We start from the raw sequence: 24,632 nt of genomic DNA on the forward strand, positions 1-24,632 counted from the left end.
GCGACAAATCACCATAAAGGGAAATATATATATATATATGTATACATATATATATATGCCTCTCAGAGAGCCCGCCAAGCTACCGAGAGTATCCCACCTGCACAAAAGAGCCTGGCAAGCTCCCCGTGGCATATTCGATATGCCAAATACGGTAACAATAAGAGGTCTCATCCCCTGACCCTGAAAAGCACCTCCAATCATTGGGAAAGACGAGTAAGGAGAGGCTGCTAAAATCTCAGGGCTGGAACGAATGGAGAAGTTACTGGCGCCCACTCAAATAAATCGATGAACAACGGGATGACTGATACAGTGATATATATAATATATAAATATATTAAAACTCCTTCTTGGGGCCAAAGATATATTACAGATAAGGCTTGCATATCGCGAATCCATGGCAGATCGAAGTTCATGGTGCTAGTGGTGGTGGAATAAACCAGGATTCAGCACATGAAAGGCAAAAGCCTTCTTTAACTCTCTGGACCCAGGACCAGAAATTATTAATATTTTTTTTGGACCACATCTGGCTGTGCTCAAGACTTACTCCTGGCTCTGTGCTCAAGAATCACTCCTAGCAGTGCTAGGAGGGGGACTATATGTGGTGCCAGGAACTGAACCCAGGACAGCCTCATTCAAGGCAAGCACCCTACATGCGGTAGGGGGGCGGACTTTGGGCCACACCATGCAGTACTCAGAGACTCAGAGGTTATTCCTGCCTCTGCTCTCAGGAATTAATTATTCCCAGCAGTGCTGGTGGGATGCTGAGGATCGAAACATTCTACCCTTTGTACTATCACTCCGGCCCCACGGATTTTTAATCTTTGCTCACTGCTGTCTCCCCAGAGTCTAGAACTGAGCCCGGCACATAGTTCCCTCACTCCACTGCAGGGGAACGATTGCCTGATTGAGTTAGGGAGTTCAGAGGCTTGGAGTATGAAATCCACAAATATCAAGTTCTTATTCAGCAGCAGGAACTGTTCTAAGCGCCAGAACATAGTTATCTTTATACCAGATGAATAGAAAAAGAAATAGAATAAAACTTCTAGGTTCTCACGGTCAGGATGAAGAAATAGTTAAATAATGACTGTAGTGAGTTAAGGCCATAACATAGGAGGTGCTCAGGCTGCGTTAAGGAGTGAACGCTTCTCTCCGCCAATATCTTGCTGATGGGCAGACGCCTGGGAGTCATCGTCCAGGCGGGTTGTGCTTGAGCTAACTAGGATCAGTGACAGGGTTTGAAGACCGGAGTAGTGGGCGGGTCCGGGGCGGGTCCGGGGCGGGGCCTACAGCGCCGAAGGCTCGGGGCGTTGCTCGGCGGGAGGAGGCGGGCTCGCGCCAGCGGTGACGTCACCCTTGCTCTCTCGCGCGCGCTGCTCTTCGCTCCCAGAGGCGCTACCGCGGGCGCGCCATGGCTGCTTGGCCGCCTCGAGCTGTTGATTCCGTGAGTACTGTCTCCGAATCGCGTTTCTTTCCCTTCTTTTCTGTCAGGATTGTTTTTCTTCTCCTGACCCCTCCTGCGTATTTTCTTCCTGATCTTGCGTGCCGCGCCTGGACGGCACCGCGCCTGTTGATCCTACCGCTGTCGCGGGTTCCGCGGTGCCCGCTAGGAACCTTGAACACTTCTCGTCTTGGGTCTTCAAGCCCTTCGGGGAAACCTGCGGCAGGTTCCTGCGGCTCTGGGTCGTTGGAGGAAAACCCTGCGCTGCTGTAGGGGAAAGGGTTAACTGACCGTCCTGTAACGCTTCTGAGAACGTCTGTGCGCACTCGAGTTAGCAAGGCGCGGCGAGCTCTGAGGGGTTTCGCAGCCGAGACTGAGAATGGGTTCGGGTGGGTGGTGGCCGAGGGTCAGAGCAGACGGACTTGGACAAGTCTTGCCTAGCAGCGGCTTTGGCCCGAGAATATTGGGAGTTGTGGAAAGGATTTCAGCAGAGGAGCGACGGGTGACTTTTCGTTTCCTAGTAACTGCGGTAGTGAGGCGCGAACTTGTCAGCAGGCGGCGAGAGGGGTGATCCCGACCAGAGCAACGGTGTTGAAGTTCAGAGGTGAAGACGGTTAAAAAACCAACGAAAATGGAATCTAAGGCACTTGGTTCTATCTAGGTTTTGTTGGGCAGATGTGATGTCTGTGGTGGGTGTGTCAGAGAGATTTTAGCTAGAGATTTAAGAAGACTCATCTGAGGATGATGGCTAGGGAAGGTGTGCAGTGGGTAAGGTGATTGAAAGGGAAATGGGTAGTGTTCTCAAACTTAATCCAATGCCAGTATTAGTCTGAAGAACTTATTTGAAATGCAGAGTTTATTCTCTGGACCCCCCCTTTCTATCATTATTTTTGATAGGAAGAGTTTGGTCAGGGCAAGGTGCTAGGGGACCATATATGGTGCTGGAGATTGAAGTGGGGATTGAACAAGGATTGTCAAGGCAAACACTTTAACCTCTGTATTGGATAGCATTAGGTTTTCCTTGTTCCTCCCTCAAGGAGTTTAGGTTTATTGAGTTACTCCCACAACAGTGCTTCTGAGGCACACCCAATTCCATCAAGTACTAATAATCCTATATTGCTTGTCTCTTTCCTTTATGTCACTTGCATGGTTTTGTAATAGCCTTTTTGCATTTTTTTTTGGGGGGGTCATACCCAGCAGTGCTCAGGGGTTACTCCTGGCTCTGCACTCAGGAATTACTCCTGGCAGTACTTGGGGGACCATATGGGATGCCAGGGATTGAATTTGGGTCAGCCGCGTGCAAGGCAAACTCCTTACCCACTCTACTATCACTCCGGCCCAGCAATGGCCTTTTTGTATAGACACAGGAAGACAGTTGATGCTATACTTTTGTAACATGGGAGTTAATTGACTCCAAATAATACTTATTCCTGGTCATCCATAATATTTACTTGACTTAAGCCTCAGTTGCCTTTACTTCCTAACACCCCCAAAAGGAAGGTCCCAGCAAGGGACTATGATGGACCCAGGGCAAGTTGTAAGCTACCCTGGCATCGAAAGGGGACAAGGTAAGCACCATAAGTATAATAAGTTAAGAGTACAGTCATGGAACAAACTTGTCATGACCCAAAAAGAAGTAACTGAATGAGGACCCTGCTGGAGTTAGGAAAGACTAGCCTGGCCTGGGGCTGGAGCAGTAGCACAGCGGGTAGGGCGTTTGCCTTGCACGTGGCTGACTGGCTGACCCGGGTTTGATTCTCAGCATCCCATATGGTCCCCTGAGCACCACCAGGAGTAATTCCTGAGTGCAGAGCCAGGAGTAACCCCTGTGCATTGCCGGGTGTGACCCAAAAAGCAAAAAACAAAACAAAAGACTAGCCTGGCCTGAGGACTGTAATCTGGGATATATAGCAAGATATCCCTAGGAAGAGCCAACCTTTAAGCTTAATATATTTCTCACTGTGTTTATACAAAATGACTAGAAATATTAGTAAGAAGTAAGTTTATTATGATTGTTTTTTTTTTATTATGATTGTTTAAATGGATTACTAGCCCAGGAAAGGAGAAAGCAATATACCTTAGATGGAATCCCGCCCTTGAGTAGATCTCCTAGTAATCTAGGATGCTGAATCCTCAAATGAGATTTTATCCTTGAGTTAATCTCCTAGAACTTCCCATGAAGGGGGGGCTTTACATGTGTTTGTTGTTGTGAAAATGTTTAATGCCACCTATGTGTACCCCCACCCTTCATGATTTCTGTATAACTATGCTGTAAAGGGAAAGAGGAGAATATGAGGACTATGAGGAGACTAGGATGATGGGAATGACGAAGACTATAATGACAACAAGGACTAGGATGATGGAACTATGATGACTGGGACTACTGTGAAAACTACGACTACGATTGTGCTGTAAGGGAGAGATCGAACTACGTTAAGAGGAGAGAGAAATAAACAATACCAACAAGCCTGGAGCCCAGTCCCTTTTTCTCCTTTTCCCCAGTCTTTCATCCAGCCAGCGTGGGCCGGCCAGGGGAATGGTTCTTGGCCATCAAACGCTCAAGTCCCATGTGTCCACGCTTTTTCCTTGAAACTCACACATCTGTAGTGTCTCTCCAACCCAGATTTTCAATTTGCTGCTTTGGAATGAGACCCTTCCTTCCGCTCCCCCCACCACACACATAAAATGGGAGACTACTGAACCTGGTGATCATTGCTCATATTGGAAGTATTGGCAATTCGCTGTGGGAGTTTCAGGAGGGACTGTTTTCTCCCTGGGGTAGTCAGAGAAGGGTTCACAGAGAAATACAGTATTAATTCCAGTGGAGCACTTTAAGGTAATTCCAGTTGAACACTTTAAGGTTTGTAAGACCAGTGCTAGATGGCCAGCTGCCTAAAGTATTTGTATTGCTGGACTGAGACATAAGATTTCTTCAATTTTGTATTTTCCCCCCTTCATTTCCTTTTTTTTTTTTTCTTTCTTCCCTTTGTGGTTGTTGTCCTTGTGTTGTTTGGGTTTGCACACTTAGTTGTGGTGGGTAAGAGAAAACACACACACATTTGTCCCGTTGTGGATTGCACTTGATAATGGGAGGTGACTCACAGCCTCAAGCCTGTACGGTAGACCCTCTACCACCAAGCCACATTCCTGGCCCCATGCCTTTTTGACTTTTTTTTTTCCTATCTCTTTATTCTTCCCCAAATTTCCTCAGTATAAGGGATTGTTATGAAGATTTTTGTTTGTTTTGTTTTTGTTTTGTTTTGGAGCAATTCCCGAAGGCTTTCTTCTGGCAGGCTTACTTCTGGCTCTGTGGTCTAGGATCCCTCCTTGTATGCAGTGCCAGGGATCCAGTCTCATCTACAGCCTGTGGTACTAGCTCTCTGACCCTGGTCATGCAGATATTTTAACTAGATTCACTTTCTTTAGGAGCAAGTCTGGCTTGAGGCTGCCCAGGCCTTCATCCACAAGACCCTGTGCCCAGCCGGTGAGGAGCCTAATGTCCAGTTGACTGAGTCAGTAATTGAATGTGTGAAGACTCTCTGGTTACCCCAGGGAAGGAGCCAGGGCTTGACATTGCCCCTCAGCTACAGGTAAAGAGGGGTGAAGTTACAGTTGGGATTTTTGGGGGGTGGGGGGTCACACCTGGCAATTCTCAGAGGTTACTTCTGTCTCTGCACTCAGGAATTACTCCTGGAGGTGCTCAGAGGACCATATGGGATGCCAGGGATCAAACTCAGGTGGGCTACATGCAAGGCAAACACCCTACCCACTGTACTATCTCTCCAGCCCCTACAGTTGGGATTGAAAATCAAGGACTGTATAGGTGAAAGTGGAGGCAGACCTGAAAAGTGAAGAGAAACTTACTGAGGCTCATGCTCTCAGGAATTACTCTTGGCAGTGCTTGGGGGTGACCATATGGGATGCTGGGAATCAAACCTGGGTCAGCTGCGTGCAAGGCCCTACCCGCTGTGCTATCACTCCAACCCTTGAATCTTTCTTGAGCTCTCTTATTCTCCTCGTTTTTCTTTTAATTTATTTAAAAGTTGTATTAGTATTGGGGCTGGAGTGATAGCACAGCGGGTAGGGTGTTTGCCTTGCACGCGGCCAACCCGGGTTCGAATCCCAGCATCCCATATGGTCCCCTGAGCACCGCCAGGAGTAGTTCCTGAGTTCAGAGCCAGGAGTAACCCCTGTGCATCGCCGCGTGTGACCCAAAAAGCCAAAAAAAAAAAAGTTGCATTAGTATTATTATTATTTTGTGAATCAAAATAGTTTTTATTGAACAAAACTTACTTAGAGAGAAGTGCTCAAAAGAGAACATTCTCTAGAGTGGAAAAAGCAAGCAAAGAAACAAACTAGCAAGTGAGATACATGTTCAAGGGAGAACACAGACTTGAAGAGCAAGCCTCTCATATTTCTTTTTTTTTTTGCTTTTTGGGTCACACCCAGCAATGCTCAGGGGTCACTCCTGGCTCTGCACTCAGGAGGTAAACTTTTTGTTTTTTTCTTTTTTAGAAAATCATGAGTTGGGGGCCGGAGCGATAGCACAGCGGGTAGGGCGTTTGCTTTGCACGCGGCCGACCCGGGTTTGATCCCCGGCATCCCATATGGTCCCCCAAGCACCGCCAGGAGTAATTCTTGAGTGCAAAGCCAGGAGTAACCCCTGAGCATCGCTGGGTGTGACCCAAAAAGAAAAAAAAAAAAAGAAAATCATGAGTTGGCCAGAGAGATCGTACAGGGGATAGGGCACTTGACTTGTACAAAGCCAGTTTGGTTCCATCACCTGCATTACCTATGATTCCCCCAAGCACCACCAGGGTAAACCCTGAGCACTGCCAGTGAGGCCCCCTGGCCCCCTCCAAATGATGAAAATGGGGAGAAGGGGATAGAAAGAGTTAAGGGACTTCCCTTGCATGTGATGTGACAGGATGGGGCCGCCCTGGGCACTACTGGGTATGGTTCAAACCCCCTGTTCCCAAATAGGGAAATGTAAGTATGAATGACATTACAAAGGTATGAATATATAACAACCTTGATAGTTTAACTTATTCATCACTTTATTCAATACCCCTCACAAGTAATAGTAACAGCAGTGTTGCAAGAACAACTGATCTCAAACATCTCATAATTTGGAAAGCCTTTGATAACAATTCCCAATTCAGTTCTAGTTAGTCTCTAGTACTATATTCCAGATCAGTGTTCTCTCTCTCTCTCTCTCTCTCTCTCTTTTTTCTGGTTTGTTTTTGTGTTTGGACCACACTCAGCTATGCTCAGGTTATTCCTGGCTCTGCACTCAGGAATAACCCCTGGCAGTGCTCAGAGAACCATATGGGATGTGAGTGTTTGAACCCAGGTCAGCTGCATGAAGGGCAAGCACCCTACCTACTCGACTACTACTCTGGCCCCTTCTCTTTTCTTTCCCCTGCATCCAGTGGTTTTCAGTGCTTACTCCTGGCTCTGTATTCAGGAATAACTCCTGGTGATGTTTGGAGGGCCATATTCAGTGTCAAGGATCGAACCAAGGTCAGTGGCATGCAAGGCAAGTGCCTTAGCCCCTGTACTATATCTAGATTCCAGGAGACCAGTGTTTTTTGTTTCTTGTTGTTGTTTTACCTTTTTATTACTGTGGCTTCCTTCCACCTAGTTTCCTTCCTATGCCCTCTCCTTCCCTGCCTGGTTAAACACCTAGTCTCATGCCATGACACTCCCCCAACCCCTATACAGTTTTCACCTGTGGTCTCTTTATAGCATCCTGGGCCCCTGGCTGAGAAACTTTGTTCTAAACTATGAAGGAAAGCTGGCCAGGTTCATGCAGTTAAGCTATTAGGCAGAGATACACAAGTGGCCCTATAGGAGCTCTTTGTGGAGCTCAGAGCAGAGATGCAGTCGAGTGAGCTGTTGGTAGTATCTGTGAAATGTCCCTACACTCAGATCCTCATTCATTTTTCTGGTTCCTCCTTGTGGCACAGTCTTGTTCAAGGGCCCAGCATCATCGTTCTCTTTTTATGATTTTGGGCCACCAGCAGTGTGGTACGTGAAGTGAGCCTGCCAAGCCTCTGGTCCCCACTCTCATTTTCTTAAGACACTTCCCCTTCAGATTGAAAACTAAAAGAGGTGTTAACTTCTCTCCTAGTGTGTTTCCTCTATTGACTTTTCCTTGGGATCTTGGGCGATTTTTTTTTCAGGTAGAGGGAAACTCCCTAGATTTGGAAGCAGCTTTACAGGACTTCTGTCCCTTTCACTCTGCAGCTTTGTCTCAGTTCAGGACCTCAAGACCTACCAGCGTCTTCCATGCTGCAGTCATCTGTCCTGGAGCAGTAATGCATACCACACTTGGGCCCAGCAAACTAGACCAAGTGGGAACCCTCTGCCCCGGGAACGACTGTTACTCTTAGGAACCTTAACAGATCTCTTAGGAGACTCAGAACATGAGTGCAGGAATGGGAGCCTCTATGTGAAAGATAACACCGGTTCCCTGAACTGTGAGGTAAGTAGGAATGAGGAGGTCTAGTGTTTAGATCCTAGTGCTTTAAATACCTAATAAGAATGGTATCTGTTAGTTTCGAGAGCTAGTACAGAGGTTAAAGAGTTTGCCTTGCATTCCACCAACCCTGATTAGAATCTCTGGCACCAAATACAGTCCCTGGGGTCGATCATGAGCAGTCTTGAGTCAGGTGCTCCTGAGGGCTGAAGAGATAGTACAGCAAGTAGTGTGCTTGCCTTACATGTGACCTACCCAGGTTCAATCCCCAGCATCTTGTATGGCTCCCTGAGAGCTGCCAGGAGTAATTCCTTAGTGTAGAACCAGGAATCACCCCTAAGAACTGCAGGGTATGGCCCAAGTACAACAAACAAAAAAGGGGGGGGGGGCGGAGTACAGTGTTTCTCTTGCACAAGCCAGTTCAGGTTCAATCTCTGGCATCCCATATAGTCCCTGAGCACTGCCAGAAGTAATCCCTGAGCATCGCTGAGTGTACCCCCCCACCCTCCCACCCCCACCCCCCCCACCCTCCGCTCTCCCTGCCCTCAAAAAAGGTGGCATCTGTGAAGCAAGAAAACGAAGTCTCTGAGGGAAAGGGGGTAGAGGGGGACTGACAGGATGCTAGAATCCTGATTTAACTCTTCCTCTCGTTCTTTTCAAGGTCATAGATCTGGATCTTTCTTGGTTGGGTCACCTCTTTCTATTTCCCAGTTGGAGTTACCTGCCTCCTGCCAAGTGGAATTTCTCAGGGGAAGGGCACTTGGAGCTCTGGAGTGACCCTGTGCCAGTTTTTCCCTTGCCTGTCAGTCCTGGCACTCTTACCCCTCACCCTGTTCTCTACCCAGAGATTGCTACCCGCTTACTCCAGCACAGGTAATTCTTTTCTCCAGGGCAGAATGAACACTGGGAAACATATTGATGGGTCAGTGGAAGAAAGGGAAGGTACTGAAAGTAATGTAGATGAAATGTATCAAGACATGGGAATAAATACTAAAATAAGAGTCTTGGGATTAGAGAGATACACAGGCTTTGCATGCAAGAGCCACAGAGTTATAGATCCCTGTGCAGAGCAGCAGTAGAATTTGGGGTTTTGTTTTTTGTTTTTACTTTTTTTGGATGCTCTTTTTACTCTTGTCTGCACTCAGGAATTATTCCTGGCAATGCTTGAGGACCGTATGGGATGCTGGGTGTCAAACCTGGATCGGCCACGATACTCTCCCCACTGTACTATTGCTTCGGCCCCAGGACAAGTAGAATTTGAAGGAGGTTTCTAAGAATAACAGCTTTGGGTTAAAAGAGAGCTAAATCATTACTAGATTATTCTTCATGGTGGAAAGGGAAGGCATTTGTAGAGGAAAAGAAAATAAAGATTTTTGGGGCCAGGCAATAGCACAGCAGGTAGGGTGTTTGCTGTTCATGCAGTCAAACCAGGTTTGATCCCCAGCATCCCATATGGCCCCCCAAGCACTCCCAGGAGTAGTTCCTGAGTGCAGAGCCAGGAGTAAACCCTGAGTATCACTGGGTGTGACCAAAAAAGCAGGAAAAAAAAAAGCCAAGAAAAAAAAAAGATTTGTTTTTTCCTTTCCTCTGTAGAAGCAAGCTTGAAGGTGTGCAGAGAAACCTGGCTGGGACACTGGTTCGATTAAGTGCACTTATGAAAAGTCAAAATAAGACTTACTTTGTTCTGACTCTTGGATCATCCCCAGCTGGCAGCCACGTCTCCATCATCGTGCAGGTAGGGAATAGTCATTTGGGGGTGTGGAGAGAGAAAGGATATGAGACCTCTTGACAAAGTACAATGCATTCTGAAATTGCCTGCATCCCAGCTTGGGGTGCATAATTTCTCCTCATTTCACTTTCTGGCACTCCACTCTAAAGTTGTCTGTGCCCTTCTTTAGGATATTAATTTTCTTAGTCTTGGCAAAAATTCTTTCTCTTCTCTTTCTCTCTTCTCCACAGTCCCCAGCCAAAGAGAGGGATAGTATGGGAGTTAAGTTGCTAACCTTGTGTTTGTTGACCCTACGTCCTGGACTGTCACTGATATGAGCATATGATCCCTGGAGCACTGTCAGGTGTGTCCCCACTCCAAAGAAAAAGAATTAGTACCTGCCCTCAATAAAATTATTTCACTTCACACAGATAAAACGAATCCTTAGTAGGAAAGATGGGTCGGGAATATAGCTTAGTGGTAAGAGCATGTGCCTTGCATATGTGTGACCCTAGATTCAATCCTGGGCACTGTATAAAGTAAAATAGTTTTATTGAGGTAGAGAAACAAAGTCAGAAGGTAACCATGGTTGGAAAAGGGTTGAGAAATGCTGCTCTAGGTGACCCTAGTGAATTTATCCTATGATAGACAAACTGAGTCTCTTGTTCTTTATCTTTTTATTTTCTTTTTTCTTTTTTCCCTTTCATCCACACACAGCCTATGTGTTACTATGAGTTTCTCTTGACCCTATTCTCAAGAATTACCACTGGCAGTGCTCAGGGAACTATGTGGGATACAAGCTGCATGAAAGGCAAATACCTAACCCACTGTACTATTTCTCTAGGCCCCTGAAGACATTTATTTGTAGGCACCAGAGAATTGAGTCATGGTTCCCTGAAAATTGCCCAGAGCAATCCCTGAACACTGCTGTATATGGTCCCAAAATCAAAATCAAGACTTTATTGTCTTAGTGTCTCACAGGTAGAGTAGTTACGCAACCACACATCACAAATCATAAGCTGTATACTTTTGGGGAGAGACGGAGAATCACATTATACAAAGTAGGGTAGTGCTGGATGTCAGACTTGTGATCTCATGCCTGCAAGACAGCCCCTTTACCACTGAACTACACCCTTGGGCCCTGTTCACTATCTGGTTTTTCCATTTTTCAATTTTGGTTTTTTTTTTTTTTTTTTGGTCGGGGGAGGGTTGGCAGTGCCAGCAGTTAAACCCAGGACTTCAGACCTTAAAGAAAATGCTCTACTGCTGAGCTACATAAGGGCTGGGAGCATTAGCTCAAGTGGTAGAGTATGTAGGATGCCCTACGTTTGGTTCCTTCTACCACATTACCACTGAGCACCTCTGGGGTGACCTTTGTCCTCTAGCTCTGAACCAACAGGCCTAGGAGTGCTCTAGGCACACCAGACCCACTCAGGAACACTCCTATTATCAAAAAAATAGATTTTATTTGTGAACAGGAAACATGAAGAGGAAAGGCAAGACTCATGCAGAGCAGTCTTTGATGTCTAATCAAGTTGGCAAGAGACTTTTGGCAGAAGGGGAGCAACTTGGGGAGTTTCTCATGCACTGTGTTGTCTTCTGCAAAAGCCAGATCCCTGCCCAGCTGGTGTGGCACCGAGCACTTTGGCCTGGTAGGGCCTATATCCTGACAGAGCTGCGAGTATCCAAGATTGGTGGTCTCCGTCACTATGTTTGGGTGACCAGTCCCTCTTCTCATCTTTTGCCTCTTAAACCGGAGTATGTGTGCAAGCCAGACCTGGAACTGGATGAACTCCCCTTGGAGACTGATTCCAAGTCACTTCCTGTGTTCAGCACCTCCCAAGACTGGAAGGAGCAAGAAGATCTTGTTAGGGAATCCAAAGTCTTAGCATATACGGTGAGTGGGAGAGAAAGATCTGAGAATTCAATGGGCAGTGCCAGCAGTTAAACCCAGAATTCAATGGGCAGTGGGTCTCCAAAGAGCAGGAAGATAGAGATCAACAGGACCTCTGGCCTTTTTGCAGGGAGTGGTCACTGATGTGCTGAATGGGCCTGCTGGCCTCTATGAACTGGACGGGCAACTGAGGCTCTGCCTTGCCTATCAGCAGTTCCATGACCTCAGGCGGGTATTGCGACCAGGAGTTTCTCTGGAGGTACGTGAGGTATCGGGATTGGTGACAAAAAGAAGCCCTCTCATGGTCAGAATGATAGTACAACGGGTAGGGCACTTGCCTAGCACCTAGCTGACCTGAGTTCAATCTACTGCATCACATATAATCCCTTGAAACCCCTCTGGGAGTGATGATCCCTGAACACAGCCAGGAGTTAGCACTGAGCATCACTAAGGATAGCCTCCAACCCCCACCTCCAAAAAAATCCCACTCAATAGCCTCTCATGGTGTGTTTGTGTGTGATAAGTGTTTGTTGTACTGGGGCCATGCCCAGTGGTGCCAGGGCTTACTCCTGGCTCTCTGCCCAGGGGGATTGAATCTTTGTCTGCTGCATACAAAACAAAAGCTCTACCCACTGTACTATCACTCCAGGCTCATGTGTTAATTTTATATTTTGCATCTTTTTTTGAGAACTGAAGGGAAAGAAAGAGATACATGCACAAGAGAGAACATGGGCTTCCTCAGAGTGGAAAAAGCTGAAGTAAAGTAGTTTTACTTCGAAAAATGGAGGGAGAGGGGTCAGAGAAATAATATAGCGGGTAGGACTTACACCTTGAACGCAGCTGACCCAGGTTTGATCCCTGGCATACCATATAGTCCTCTGAGTACTGCTCAAAATGATTCCAGGAGTAACCCCTGCTCTTGCCTGCTGTAACCCCCCCCCCAAAAAAAAAAAAAGAAAAAGGAAAAATGGAGGGAAAGGTGAGAGAGAGAGATTACACATCACAGATTGTGATACAGGCAGCAGAGAATGTGCCTGGCCTCTTTTATTGACTGTTCTTGTTTTCGAGGTAGGGTGGGGAACTCAGCAGTAAAAATATAACAAGTAGTGTTGAAGGGTAGAGATTACTTGCTTTTATGTGGTGCTGGGGATTGAACCCAGTATCAAAGGTAGAAAGTAGGCACTCTTCTACTGAACAACATGCTTTTTATTTGATTTTTAATTTTTTTGGTGGGTCATACTTGGCGATATTCAGGGGTTACTCCTGATTTTGCACTCAGGAATTATTATTGGCAGTGGTCAGGAAACCATATGGGATGCCAGGGATTGAACCCTGGTTGAATGCATGCAATAAAAATGCCGTACTCCGGGGCTGGAGCAATAGCACAGCAGGTAGGGCGTTTGCCTTGCATGCGGCCGACCTGGGTTCGACTCCCAGCATCCCATATGGTACCCTGAGCACCGCCAGGAGTGATTCCTGAGTGCATGAGCCAGAAGTAACCCCTGTGCATCGCTGGGTGTGACCCCCCCAAAAAAAAATGCCGTACTCCGACCCTACCACATGCTTTTTGTTAAGAGCAGTGGGTTTTATTAAGAACATGTGGTTTAAAAAAAAAAAAGCATGCTTTTTGTTAAGAACAATTGTTCTTAATTAAGAATAAGAGTGATACTGTTGTTTTTTTTTTTTTTTCCTGAGTCACCTGGCTATGCTCAATGTTCATTCCTGGCTCTGCACTCAGTAATTCTGGCAGTGCACAGGGTACATATGGGATGCTGGGGATCGAGCCCAGATTGGCCACATGCAAGGCGTATGCCCTACCCACTGTACCATCACTCCGGCCCCAATTTTTATTAAGTACAGCAAGTAGGGCACTTTCCTTACATGCAGTTGACCCAGGTTCAATTCCCTTGCACTATATATGGTCCTCTGAGCACCACCAGGAGTTTTACCGTTCTGAACACTTACTATGAGGAAGCCCTAGGCACTGCCAAGTATGGCCCCAAAACAATAATAACAGTCCAGAAGTGAGCTGACATGAAGGAGGTTCTAGGACACTGGGAAGTGAGCTTGAGGCCAGAACATCTCCTGGCCCTCAGAGACAGAGTGGAACTCAGGGGAGATAAAGACTTAACCACAGGAGGTGATGGGAGAAATCAAGGCCTGGAGGCCAGAACCTGTACAGGAGAAATTATATTTCTCCATGAATCCAGAAAAGAGAAACTAGTGAGCTCTGCCTGTCCATTCTATTGGGGGCCTCATCTCTGCTTTTTCTTTTTTTCTGTTTTCTCCAGCTCCAGGATGTTCATCTCCTTCAATCTGTGGGTGGAGGGACAACAGGGCCAGTGTTAGCATCCTGCTTCCGTGGTGCCGTTTTAGTCCGGGGCTTCTCCTGCCGAACTCCAGAGATTCAGCCTTCCCACCAAGTCCATGGGGCCTCTCTGTATGAGCAGCTGCTGTGGGAACGGCAGTTAGGACTTCCCCTCTACCTGTGGGCTGTCAAGGCCCTAAAGGAGCTGACCTGCAAGTGAGAAGGACGGGTGGGGTAGAGGTGGTGGCTGTACTAGGATGCCTCCTCTGAGTGGGAAGCTGGATTTTGTTAGAAGCAGGTTCTTTGTGGGAGGTCATTCGGTTTCTTTTCCTGGCCAGGCTGTGCCCCCATGTGCTGAGATACAGACAGTTCCTACAGCATTGCTCTCAGGGGAACCCCAGCCTGGGGCTACAGCTACTGGCTCCTAGTCTGGATGTTTTAGCACCACCCTGCAGCCCCAACCGATGTCCACACAGAGAAATCCTTGAAGAGCCGCATCACTGTCCACTCCAGAAGGTATTAAGCTGTTCAGAGAGTGTGGGTGGCAGTGCAGATGTGTAGGCAGACAGCTGCAAAATAGTCTCATATTTTCTCTCACTCACAGTACACTCCGCTGCAGAGCCTCTGCTCTTTTCCTACTCTGGCTTCTGTGAAGAAAGAGGGGCAGCAAAGGGCCTGGGACTCCTTTGATCCTAAGGCCCTTCTGCCCTTTCCAGAAGCTTCTCACCTGACCAGTTATCAACTGAATCAGCGCCTGGCCTGGTCCTGGCTCTGTCTGCCCGCCACTGCCTCCCACACAAGACAGGTAAGTGGGGATGCTGCAGATCCGAACCTGAGTCAGCCACGTACAAGGCAAACACCCTACCCACTGTACTATCACTCCAACCCCTGTAGTCACTTTTTCTGTGTTTTTTGAGTCATACCTGGTGGTGTTTAGGACTTACTCCTTGCTCTTGAACTCAGGAATCATTTCTGGGGACTCTGGGGATCATTATGATGCCAGAGATCTAACCCAAGTTAGCTGTGTGCATGTAAGGAATGTGTATTAGCTGCTGCACCATCTCCAGTCTTAGTTACTTCTTACCTCTTTTTGTTTGGTTTGTTTTCTTTTGAGGCCACATTCCTGGCTGTGCTCAGGGCTTACTCCTGGCTTTATGTGCAGGGGTCACTCCAGACCAAACTCTGGGGACCATGTTTGGCATTGGGGGTTGAGCCCAGATCACATGCAAGGCCAGTGGTCTGCCTACTGTACTGTCTCTCTGTCATGCTTATTATTTTGACTGCACTAACTAGATACTATCTAACTAGAGTGGGGTAAAATGTAACGTGAATTACATCATTCTCTTCCTTTGATACCTTTTCTGATTTTTTCCCCAGTGTTTATAAAATAAAACTAAAATTCCTTATTATATTCAATGAGTTCTTTTATGCTCTGCTACCTCAATTCTGTCTGTACTTTATGTTCTGTTCACATCTGTCTTTCCAATGTGCTGAGATACAGATAGTTCCTACAGCATTGCTCTCAGGGGAACCTGAGAGAACAATAAGTTCTTTAAGTAGACATCTTGTCTTTTTGTTTGATAGTTTATTTTTTGGTTTTGTTTGCTTACTTGCTCATTTTGGTACCCCACCTGTCTGTTTTCAGGAATTATTCCTGACTCTGCACTCAGGACTTATTCCTGCAGAGCTCCAGGGACCATCTAGGGTGTCACGGATCAAATCCAGGTTGGCCTGGTATAAGGCAAGTGCCTTACCAGCTGTTCTTATCACTCAGACCCCAAGAGACCCAGACTTTTTTGTTCACTATGTAATGAACTCTGAACAATGCCTGGCACATTGTAGCTGCTTCATATTTGTTTGATAAGCACTTGATGCTTCAACCTTCATCTCTCTACAGGTTTTACTTGGGGTTCTGGTGACTTCATCTCGTAAAGGTTGCCTATATCTTCGGGACCAAAGTGGTTGCCTCCCCTGCCTGATTCTGGACAAGAACTCTAAACCTCTCAGTGATCCCCAGTTCTTAGGTACAGAACTTAAACTTAAATACTTAAAACTTAAACTTAAAATATGGCAGTGGGGGCAGAGTTTCTCAGAACAATGTGCAGTCAGTACTTTCTGGAATTTTCTAGAGATGCTGAATTGTCATATGTTGGTCAACAGTCTTTTTGTAGAGGGAAAGGGAAATGAGCAAAGGATTCTCTTCTCCAAACTCCAATAGCAATGCTTGTCTCTCTGACCATAGTTCCTATCAGGTAGCTCCTAACAGGCACAACAGGGTACCTTTCATTCTGATTTTAATTTTTTTAGCTAGGGAGGTGGGGGGGGCAATATCCAGTCGTGCTGGGGTGGGGGCAGTGATACTTGGGGGATATGAAGTACAGAGAATAGAACCTGGTCCTCCAATATGTGTTCAGCCCAGTCCCCCAGTGATATTCAGGGGATATTTCTGGCTCTGATTTCAGGAGTGGCCCCTGGCATTGCTAGGGAACCATACATGGTACCAGAACGGGGTTGGTGGGGTGCAGGGCAAGCACCCTATAATCTCTCTCTCCCTGGTTTCTATATTCTTTTTTTTTTTCTTATTTTCTTGGTTTTGGGGCTAAACCCAGCGATGCTCAGGGGTTACTCCTGGCTCTGTACTCAGGAATTACTTCTGGTGGTGTGCAGAGGACCATATGGGATGCTGGGAATTTAACCCAGGTCGGCTGCGTGCAAGGCAAGTGCCCAGCCACTGTTTCTCTTGCCCCTGGTTTCTATGTTCTTAGTTTGCAAGAATAATGATCTTACTTAGAGTTAGGAAAAACCCTGGCAACAAAAGTTGCTTGGCTCTTAGGAACAGGTATTTTGTGATATATAAGAAAGGAGAATCAAGGCAATCAGGGTTGGGATTGGACATGCAGTGGAATGATTTCTCTCTTGTTTGTTTTTGACCCATACCTAGCTATGCTCAGGGCTTATTCCTGCCTCTGTGCTCAGAGATCACTCCTGGCAGAGGTTGGGGTGGGAACTATATGTATTGCCAGGGATTGAACCCAGGTCGGCTGTATGCAAGGCAAGCACCTGCCTGCTGGGCTATCACTCCAGCCCTGGAATCTTTTCTCTTTTTGAGGTATCATCATTCTGAGGGGGCTGTGATCAGGTCTGGTTCTTCATATTATGTTAAGGAAAAAGTGAGACCTGTTGGCTTGGGTGGGCAGCGAGACCTGTAAGGCAATCTGCTTCATTCCCACCCCCAGCCCCTTGTCTGTAAAGAAAATTTTCTTCCTCTAGGCCGCCTGTTGCGGGTGGAGAGGTTCCAGTTGATTATCGAGAGGACTGTCAGAAGCAACTTCCCTTCCTGGGAAGAACTAAGCGTAACAGGCTATATTCAGAAACAGCATGCCAGGTGACTTCTCGGGTTGTTGTGAGTCTCTGCAGGGCTGGGTGCTGATAGGCAAATGCTAGCGTCCACAATATCCATAGCCCTGGTCACTTAGAAACCTATTCCTTATTTTTTCTAACAGAGTCTATGTCCAGTTCTCTCTGGCTGATGCCCTGATCCTGTCTATGCCCAAACTTCTCCATTGCTCAGCCTCCTCCTCCACATCTTCTCAGACAGAGCCCACCCTCATAGCACAGAGCCGGCTATTCTTGCTGTCCCACAAGGAGGCCTTGATGAAGAGAAACATTTATGTTCCCGTGGGAGTCAACCCAGAGGTGCCCAAGCCTACTCTCAGTTTTTATGTTTCGGGCAACTGGCTTGGAGGTACCCAGAAGAAGGAAGACAATGGTTGGGGTATACCTGAGCACACAGGAGATGAGGACACAGATCAGAAGGTAAATTAAGACTGCAATAGGGCTGGAATGATAGCACAGCAGGTAGGGTGTTTGCCTTGCACCTAGCCAACCCGTGTTCAATTCCCAACATCCCATATGGTCCCCTGAGCACCGCCAAGAGTAACTCCTGAGTGCAGAGCCAGGAGTAATCCCTATGCATCGCCAGGTGTGACCCCCAAAAAGCAAAAAAAAAAAAAAAAAAGACTGCAATAGATTCTTGGCTTCTGTCTGGAACCCTGTGACCCAGTCTTACTCTCTTACAGATTCTTCTCCTCTTCCTTGGCTCCTCGGTCCGATGGTTCGAGTTCTTGCACCCAGGTCAAGTGTACCGGCTTGTGGCTCGTGGCCCTCCTGTGAGTGCCCTACTAAATTACATCCTTTCAGAAAGATATTTTGGGGCTTCAAGTCTAGAGATAGAATGCCTCTGCCTCATCACTCTAGGTCTTCTGAAAGATGGGGAAATTTTGGTCATAAAGTAGGTCTGTTTCCTTCAGTAGACTCTAGAAAGAAAGCAAATTGTGTCTCATAATTTTATGAACCTGCTTCTGGACCAGTACACACTCAGCATCAGTCATCTTTCCTTTCTTGGTAGACAACACTGGTGCTTGAGAGCGGTTCATCCAGCGAATTCCAGTGTCCTTTACATTTGGCCGGCTGTGCGTCCTGCCTCACTGTCCAGGATGAGTGGACTATAGAACTTGAGAGCTCCCAGGACATCCCAAATGTGCTGGGTATCCGTAGGACTGAAACCTCCTTATCTGACTTGTTCAGTGACAAGTAAGAATCTGCCTGCTTCACCAGCTAGTTTGGTTGCTCTCTCCGCAGACTGGAGTTGGGTGGTGGTAAATGATCTGTTTTCTGTTACAGCATGTGTAGCTTCAATGTGAGTTAGCTTCTAGAAGAACAATCTCCATGTAAGTTGTATTTAGTATCTGAGTGTTCTCCAAGTATGTTAAAATTTTTTTTTAATTTTAATTAAAAAAAAATTAAAAATTGAATATCCATGAGAAAGACCATTACAAAGCTGTTCAAGATTAGATTTCAGTCATACATAGATCTAACACCCATCTCTCCACTACAAATGTATCCCCCCCCCGCCCCATTTCCCTCCTACCATCCCCCACCATTCCCTCCCCAGCCTGCCTCTATGGGGGGCATTTTTTCTCTCTTTGTCCATCTCTCTCCCCCTCACCCCCTCTCCCTTTCTTCCTCTCCCTCTCCTTTTATGCATTATGGTTTGTAATACAGTACTAAGAGGTCATCATGTTTGTTCAGGGCATTCAGTATTTTTATTTGGAAGGTAAGGCTAGAGTAGCTTTTTCAACTGAGTGGCAGCTTTGGGGTTGATTGTGACTACCAAAGCTTCTGGAAGTATAGGGAGGTGGGGGGAGGTAGCCCATCCCAACCCAAGAAAGCCTGGAGATTTCAGCCACAGAACCGCATACCTGAATTTTCAGCAGATATATCTCGGTGAGGTCCATCCCAAGATGGTAGAGTCCAGCCAGGGGCATGGTGGCTATTTTGGACTGTAGAAGCAAGCAACTGCTAAGGGCTTGCCTGAGAGGGCACCAAACTGACCCGACACCTCCGATTTATCCCAGTCTGTTCAGTCTTGCACAGGTCCAGGGTTAACTGTGGTTTTTAATCTCTTTTTAGATTTATTTATGGCTGAAAAATAAGCTTGTACAGCTGAACCAGACGTAGTTTGTGGGCATGGCTCCCACATGCATTATGGCCATTTAATTTCCTAGAAAACTTGGTCCTGAGTTTTTGGGGTCTGGCTAGAAGTACAGTAACAATTTGGGGGTATCAGGAAGCCTCAAGGCACCACCACTCTGCTGATGTTCTCACCCATGGGTACAGGTTGACTTGCTGGTGGCACCGCACCCCAATGTTACAGTTTTGAAATGATTCTGAGCAAGCTTTCTCACATTTAATAAAGAGCCATTATAATAAATGGAAATATAAGAAACATAAAAAAATATATAAGGACAAAATATAGACATTTATAGAGAAGGATTTTTCCCTTAGTCAAGAAGATGCTTCAGGGGCTGGAGAAATAGTATAGCAGGCAGGGTGTTTGCCTTGCATGCAGCTGACTCAGGTTTGATCCCCAGCATCCCATATGGTCCTCCAAGACTCCCAGAAGTGATCCCTGAGCATCACTGGATATGACCCCCCCAAAAAAAACAACAAACCAACCAAAAAAAAAGCTGATTGTTTTGACCAGGGATATAGTTCAGTGGTAGAGCACTGACCTTGTATGAGGGCCTGGAGTCGATTCTGACACCACCACCAAAATAAAAAATAAAAACCAGATTGTTTCAGGAATCTAAGGAGAAGGCATGACCCCCCAGCATGGAAAGCTACAAATAATGGACTGAGGTTTTAGATACATATCCAAATAGAAATTTAATTCTATTGGTGTGCATCTGGGTTTTTGGAGGATGAGTGGCTGAGGGTTTGAGCCACACCCAGGCTTATAATGAACATAATTTCATTGTATCTTGTTTATGAATCTGGATTGGTAAAGCTCAAGGCCTATTCCTGGCTCTGTGCTTAGGGATCACTTCTGGCAATGCTCCATGAACCATATTTGGGGCTGTGTGGAAGGCAAGCAGCCTACCCACTGTAGGATTGTAGGTAAATCCTTGGTGCTTTTGTTTTTTTTTTTTTTAGTTGAATCACTGTGAGATACACAGTTACAAAATTGTTCAAGATTGAGTTTCAGTCATATAATGCTCCAATACCCATCCCTTCACCAGTACATGTTTCCGCCACCCCTACACCCAACCATGTACTTCTTGATGAGATCTGTGGTTTCGATGTTGGAAAGGTTCTGGGTGATCTGTCACAACTTGATTTCTCCCATTAGCCCTGTTATTTTAATGCATCATTTCATATGACACAAGGATTTTTTAGGACACTGAGTCATTTTCTAGCTGACATTTTAGTTTGTGTGTCTATCCCTGAATCTGACTTTTTATTCTCTTCTTTCAATGTCTTCATGCTACTAATTCTCTGGCCCTGCAGATTCACCGATTCCTTGGTGTCTTTCTCAGCAGAGATTTTGTCACGGACACTTTCGGCCTCTCTCCAGACAAAGTCTGGTAAGTTCATCTTCTCGCTGTGTGAAGTGTGAAATAGAGTGGTCCTTGTGATCTGGACAAATATCACTGACCCTTCCCCTTTCTTCCTGTAGGCAGCGCAGGGGCTGACAGAGGGTGTGTGAAGCTCACTGTAGCTCTGGAGACTGCTGACTGTAAGTTCCGCCCTCATTTGAACATCTACATTGATGAGCCCCACTTGCCTCCCCGACTGGGACTCCTCCCAGGAGCCATAGTTTACTTCAGCAAACTGGAGAAAAGAGTTTCCAGGTGAGGGACGTGGAGGGATCCTGGGAACATTGGTGGTGGAGAATGGGCACTGGTGGAGGGATGGGTATTCGTACATTGTTTGACTGAAGCACAATCATGAAAGTTTATAAGTCTGTAACTGTATCTCATGGTGATTCAGTAAAATATTCTTAAAAATCTAAAAAAAAAAGGGAGAATATTCTATTTCTTGAAAGAAAAAAAAAAGAGTTTCCAGGTGATAGTCTCTAACTGAGCTTGCCTCCTTTCCTTGCTACTGTTCACCCCTACTGAACTGTGGTAGAAGGCACCTATCTTCTCTTTGCTCTTACTTTCTGGCACCCACCTTCTCTTTGCTCTTACTTCCTGCTCTTACGCAGTCTAAGTAGTCTGGCATTTATGTTCTGTACCCCAACAAGATATTCCAGACTAATCCTTTCCTCCTCATCCTGTTTTGGTAAAGACAGGCCAGAGAACATTCCTCAGGGAGTGTTGCCAAACATGCAATAATTTCATGTCCAATTTCAGACTGACTTTTTCCACTCTTAGCTCTTTCTCCTCCACTTGCAGGTTGTACAATGTTTACTGTTGTTTCCGGGCATCCACCTATGTACAGGTCCTGAGTTTTCCCCAGGAAACCATGATCAGGTCAGTGTCCCAGGCTTTGTTTTCACTGCTTTGGATCCACAGCTCACACATGTTCCTGGTCCTATAGTTTGCCATGATTACAGTTTTCTTCCATTCCAGCAGAATTACATTGATTCAGAGGGATTTCCTATGCCTCAAATTAAAAATGCCTAATATCTATCATTTGACCCAAAATAAGTTAGAGTTTCTAGGCCCTTACCTACTTGTTTCTTTTTTGGGGTCACGCCCCATTATGTTCAAGTGTTACTCCTGGCAGTGCTCAGGGAACCCTATAGGATGCCAGGGATTGAACCTGATTGGCTATGTGCAAGACAAATAAATACCCTTCCCACTGTACTATTTCTCTTAACCAGCTCTTAGCAAATTTTATGTGTAAAATGCAAATACTGGGAAGATAGTACAGCAAGTAGGGTGCTTGCCTTGCACTCAGCCGACCTAGGTTCAATCCGTGACATCCCATATAGTTCCCCAAGCCCACCAAGAATGATTCCTGAATGCAGAGTCAGTAGTAACCCCTGAGCATTGCTAGCTGTGGCCCAAACACAAAAATAAAAACCAAACCAAACAAAAAAAAATTAGAGAGGAGCCATGGGTAACTAGTGGAGAAAGAGTTCACTACAGGCTTCTCCCTGTGATTTGCTAAGTCCTTCTGCTTTCAAATTCTGTCCATTTTTTTCTTGATTCACCTTTTTCTTTCTCCCCACCTCTCTCTAGGCCTTCCCTGCCCCACATTTACCTGGCTGAACTTCTGCAGGGTGACCAGGCCCCATTCCAGGCCACTGCCTCCTGCCATATTGTTTCTGTCTTCAGCCTTCAGCTCCTGTGGGTGTGTGCTCATTGTGGTTGCCTTTGTCTTCAGGTATGGTAGGGAGAGGATAGCCTGAGCTGGGTACAGCATGCTGGAAAGATGTGATGGCTCCAAGAGGATTTTCCTAACTACTTTCTTCTTCTCAGGGAAGGTGTACTACTTGCCCTACTCAAACATCTGTAAGCCAGGCTAGCATCAGGTGAGCGCACAGTGGGTGTCCATTGCACTGTCATTACTCTTATATGACATTTTCTGTCTGCTATCATTATGTAAGCATCATTCCTGACTTGTTGGAATTACTTGATAAATACTTTTGGAGGAATGAAAGAAGGAAAAGTGAGCTAAAGACTCATTTTAAGCCGTGGGGAGAAAGGCATTTGGCACCAGATGAATCGTCCCTGAGTTTGCTGTGGGAGTTTGTTTCTTTTCTTCCCTTTTCCAGGTTCCTGGTGGAGGATGGGACCGCTGAAGCTGTGGTGACCTGTAAGAATCATCATGTGGCAGCAGCACTTGGGCTGTGTCCTAGTGAGTGGACCTCCCTCCTAGAGATGGTTCGAAGGCCAGGAAGAGTGGCCTTGCAATTTACATGCTCTGGAGCCCAATTTGAGGTGAGAAATTATCTGAGACTTAGGGGCACAGAATCCCATAGTCCAGAGGGTTTTAGAGTTTTGAATTCTGATTGACCCTCCATTTCCCTTCCTAGTCCTCAGGCAAAATTAATGAACCCGTGACCTTCTACCTCCGAACACTTTGTACCAGCATTTCTGTCCTCCGTCCTATTATGCTTACTTTTGAATTTGAGAGGAAACCCTCTAAGATCATTCCATTAGGTAAGGCTGAATGAGTGTGTAAGTAGATGGATTCCAAGAGGAAAAAGAATGAGGAATTGGTAATGGGAGTTCTGGAATTGGGAATAATAGTGGATGGGGACTAAAAAACCACATGCTTAAAATATATATTCTCTCCCCTTCCTCTCTCAGAACATTCTCGGCTACAGCGATTCCAGTGTGGAGAGCTCCCTTTCCTGACTCATGTGAATCAGAGGATCCAGCTGTCATGCCTCTCTATCCAAGAACCCACACATCCCAGATCTGTAGGGGCCTTTGCTTTCTCCAGCTAACCTGAACTGCAACAATGACCTGAATAGAAGTTCTTGTGGGCAGGAACCTTACGTGGGCCCCAGCCTCTTTCCCTGTCCACAGCCCCTTCCTTCTCTGCAGCTGAACCAGGACTCCAGAACTCTGAGTTTAAAAACCGCTACCCACGATTCCCAGCATCCCATATCATCCCCCAGGCACTGCCAGGAGTAATTCCTGAGTGCAGAGCCTGGTGTGATACCAAAAAAATAAAAATAAAAATAACCCAAACCAAAAAACAACAAAATTGCTACCCAGTGCTTAAGAGACAGGTAGACTTGTATGCAGTCAACCTGGGTTCAATTTATAATACCTCTTATGGTACCCCAAGCACTGCTGGGAGTGATCCTTGAGTGCAGAGCTAGGAATGGGTGAGGACCACCCACCCCCCATAAAAACCTTCTATGCTGCCTTAATTTTTTCTTCAAATTCTGCTGCCAACCTGCCCTAAGGAGATTATGAAACTAGGGAAATCATGGGCCTCCTGATAGGTCTGTTCTGGTTGGGGTTGACACTGACAGGTCATTGGCACTGACAGATTGCCCCAATAACCTGGGTTCTGCTGATATGGCCTGAAGAATGAAATATTGCCTCTTGTGGGGAGTGCTCGTAACAGGTCTCTTGACCTGCAATAAAGTTATAGGGATGTTTCTTACTTGTGTTCATCTTTGGGATTCCAGCCCTCCTAATCTAGCAGTTGGCACACTGCTTTCCATTCATTTGAGTCCTTATTTGCCAGCAACGTCAGCACTGTTTTAGAGAAAAGTTAAGCAGAGGAAATACTAAATTTCAAACTTAGAAGGAATAAACTGGAGAGAGGGAAAGTAGACAATATAGCTTTGATGGTTTCAGTCAGCGAGACTTGGCCAAGGGAAAAATTAGTGTGCAGGTCTAGAGTTGTTGGGAAATATAGGTTGGGGGGGAGGGGGAAGGGCTTGAAAACTCCAAGCATTGGAAGAAGTAGATGGAGGAAACTGAAGTAAAGTGCTTAAGAACCTCAGTCAAGGGTTTAGCGCTGTGGGTTTCTCATGAGCCAGAACTA

The 24,632-nt window shown here is 46.2% G+C and overlaps 1 protein-coding gene across 2 annotated transcripts; it reads left to right on the forward strand.

The window, feature by feature from the left end:
- The first annotated feature begins 1,357 nt into the window (after positions 1-1,357).
- CTC1 (CST telomere replication complex component 1) lies at positions 1,358-24,374 on the forward strand. 2 transcript variants are annotated; one of them, XM_055133847.1, is made up of 23 exons: positions 1,358-1,441; positions 4,865-5,028; positions 7,688-7,925; positions 8,581-8,792; positions 9,513-9,654; positions 11,240-11,524; positions 11,652-11,780; positions 13,813-14,045; positions 14,168-14,345; positions 14,434-14,634; positions 15,727-15,853; positions 17,100-17,214; positions 17,333-17,645; positions 17,909-17,998; positions 18,238-18,422; positions 20,679-20,755; positions 20,848-21,022; positions 21,569-21,646; positions 22,361-22,505; positions 22,601-22,653; positions 22,897-23,062; positions 23,158-23,284; positions 23,435-24,374. In XM_055133847.1, exons 1-23 carry the CDS (start codon positions 1,409-1,411, stop codon positions 23,572-23,574), a joined length of 3,606 nt encoding a protein of 1,201 aa, XP_054989822.1. In that variant the 5' UTR covers positions 1,358-1,408; the 3' UTR covers positions 23,575-24,374. The 2 variants fall into 2 exon arrangements, with proteins under 2 accessions (XP_054989822.1, XP_054989823.1); XM_055133848.1 differs by lacking the exon at positions 1,358-1,441 and adding an exon at positions 6,871-6,961 and having other exon boundaries at positions 4,902-5,028; positions 23,435-24,371.
- The last annotated feature ends 258 nt before the right edge of the window (positions 24,375-24,632 follow it).

This window comes from Sorex araneus, chromosome 3 (assembly GCF_027595985.1).
Source record: "Sorex araneus isolate mSorAra2 chromosome 3, mSorAra2.pri, whole genome shotgun sequence".
In the NCBI taxonomy this organism is placed as follows: domain Eukaryota; kingdom Metazoa; phylum Chordata; class Mammalia; order Eulipotyphla; family Soricidae; genus Sorex; species Sorex araneus.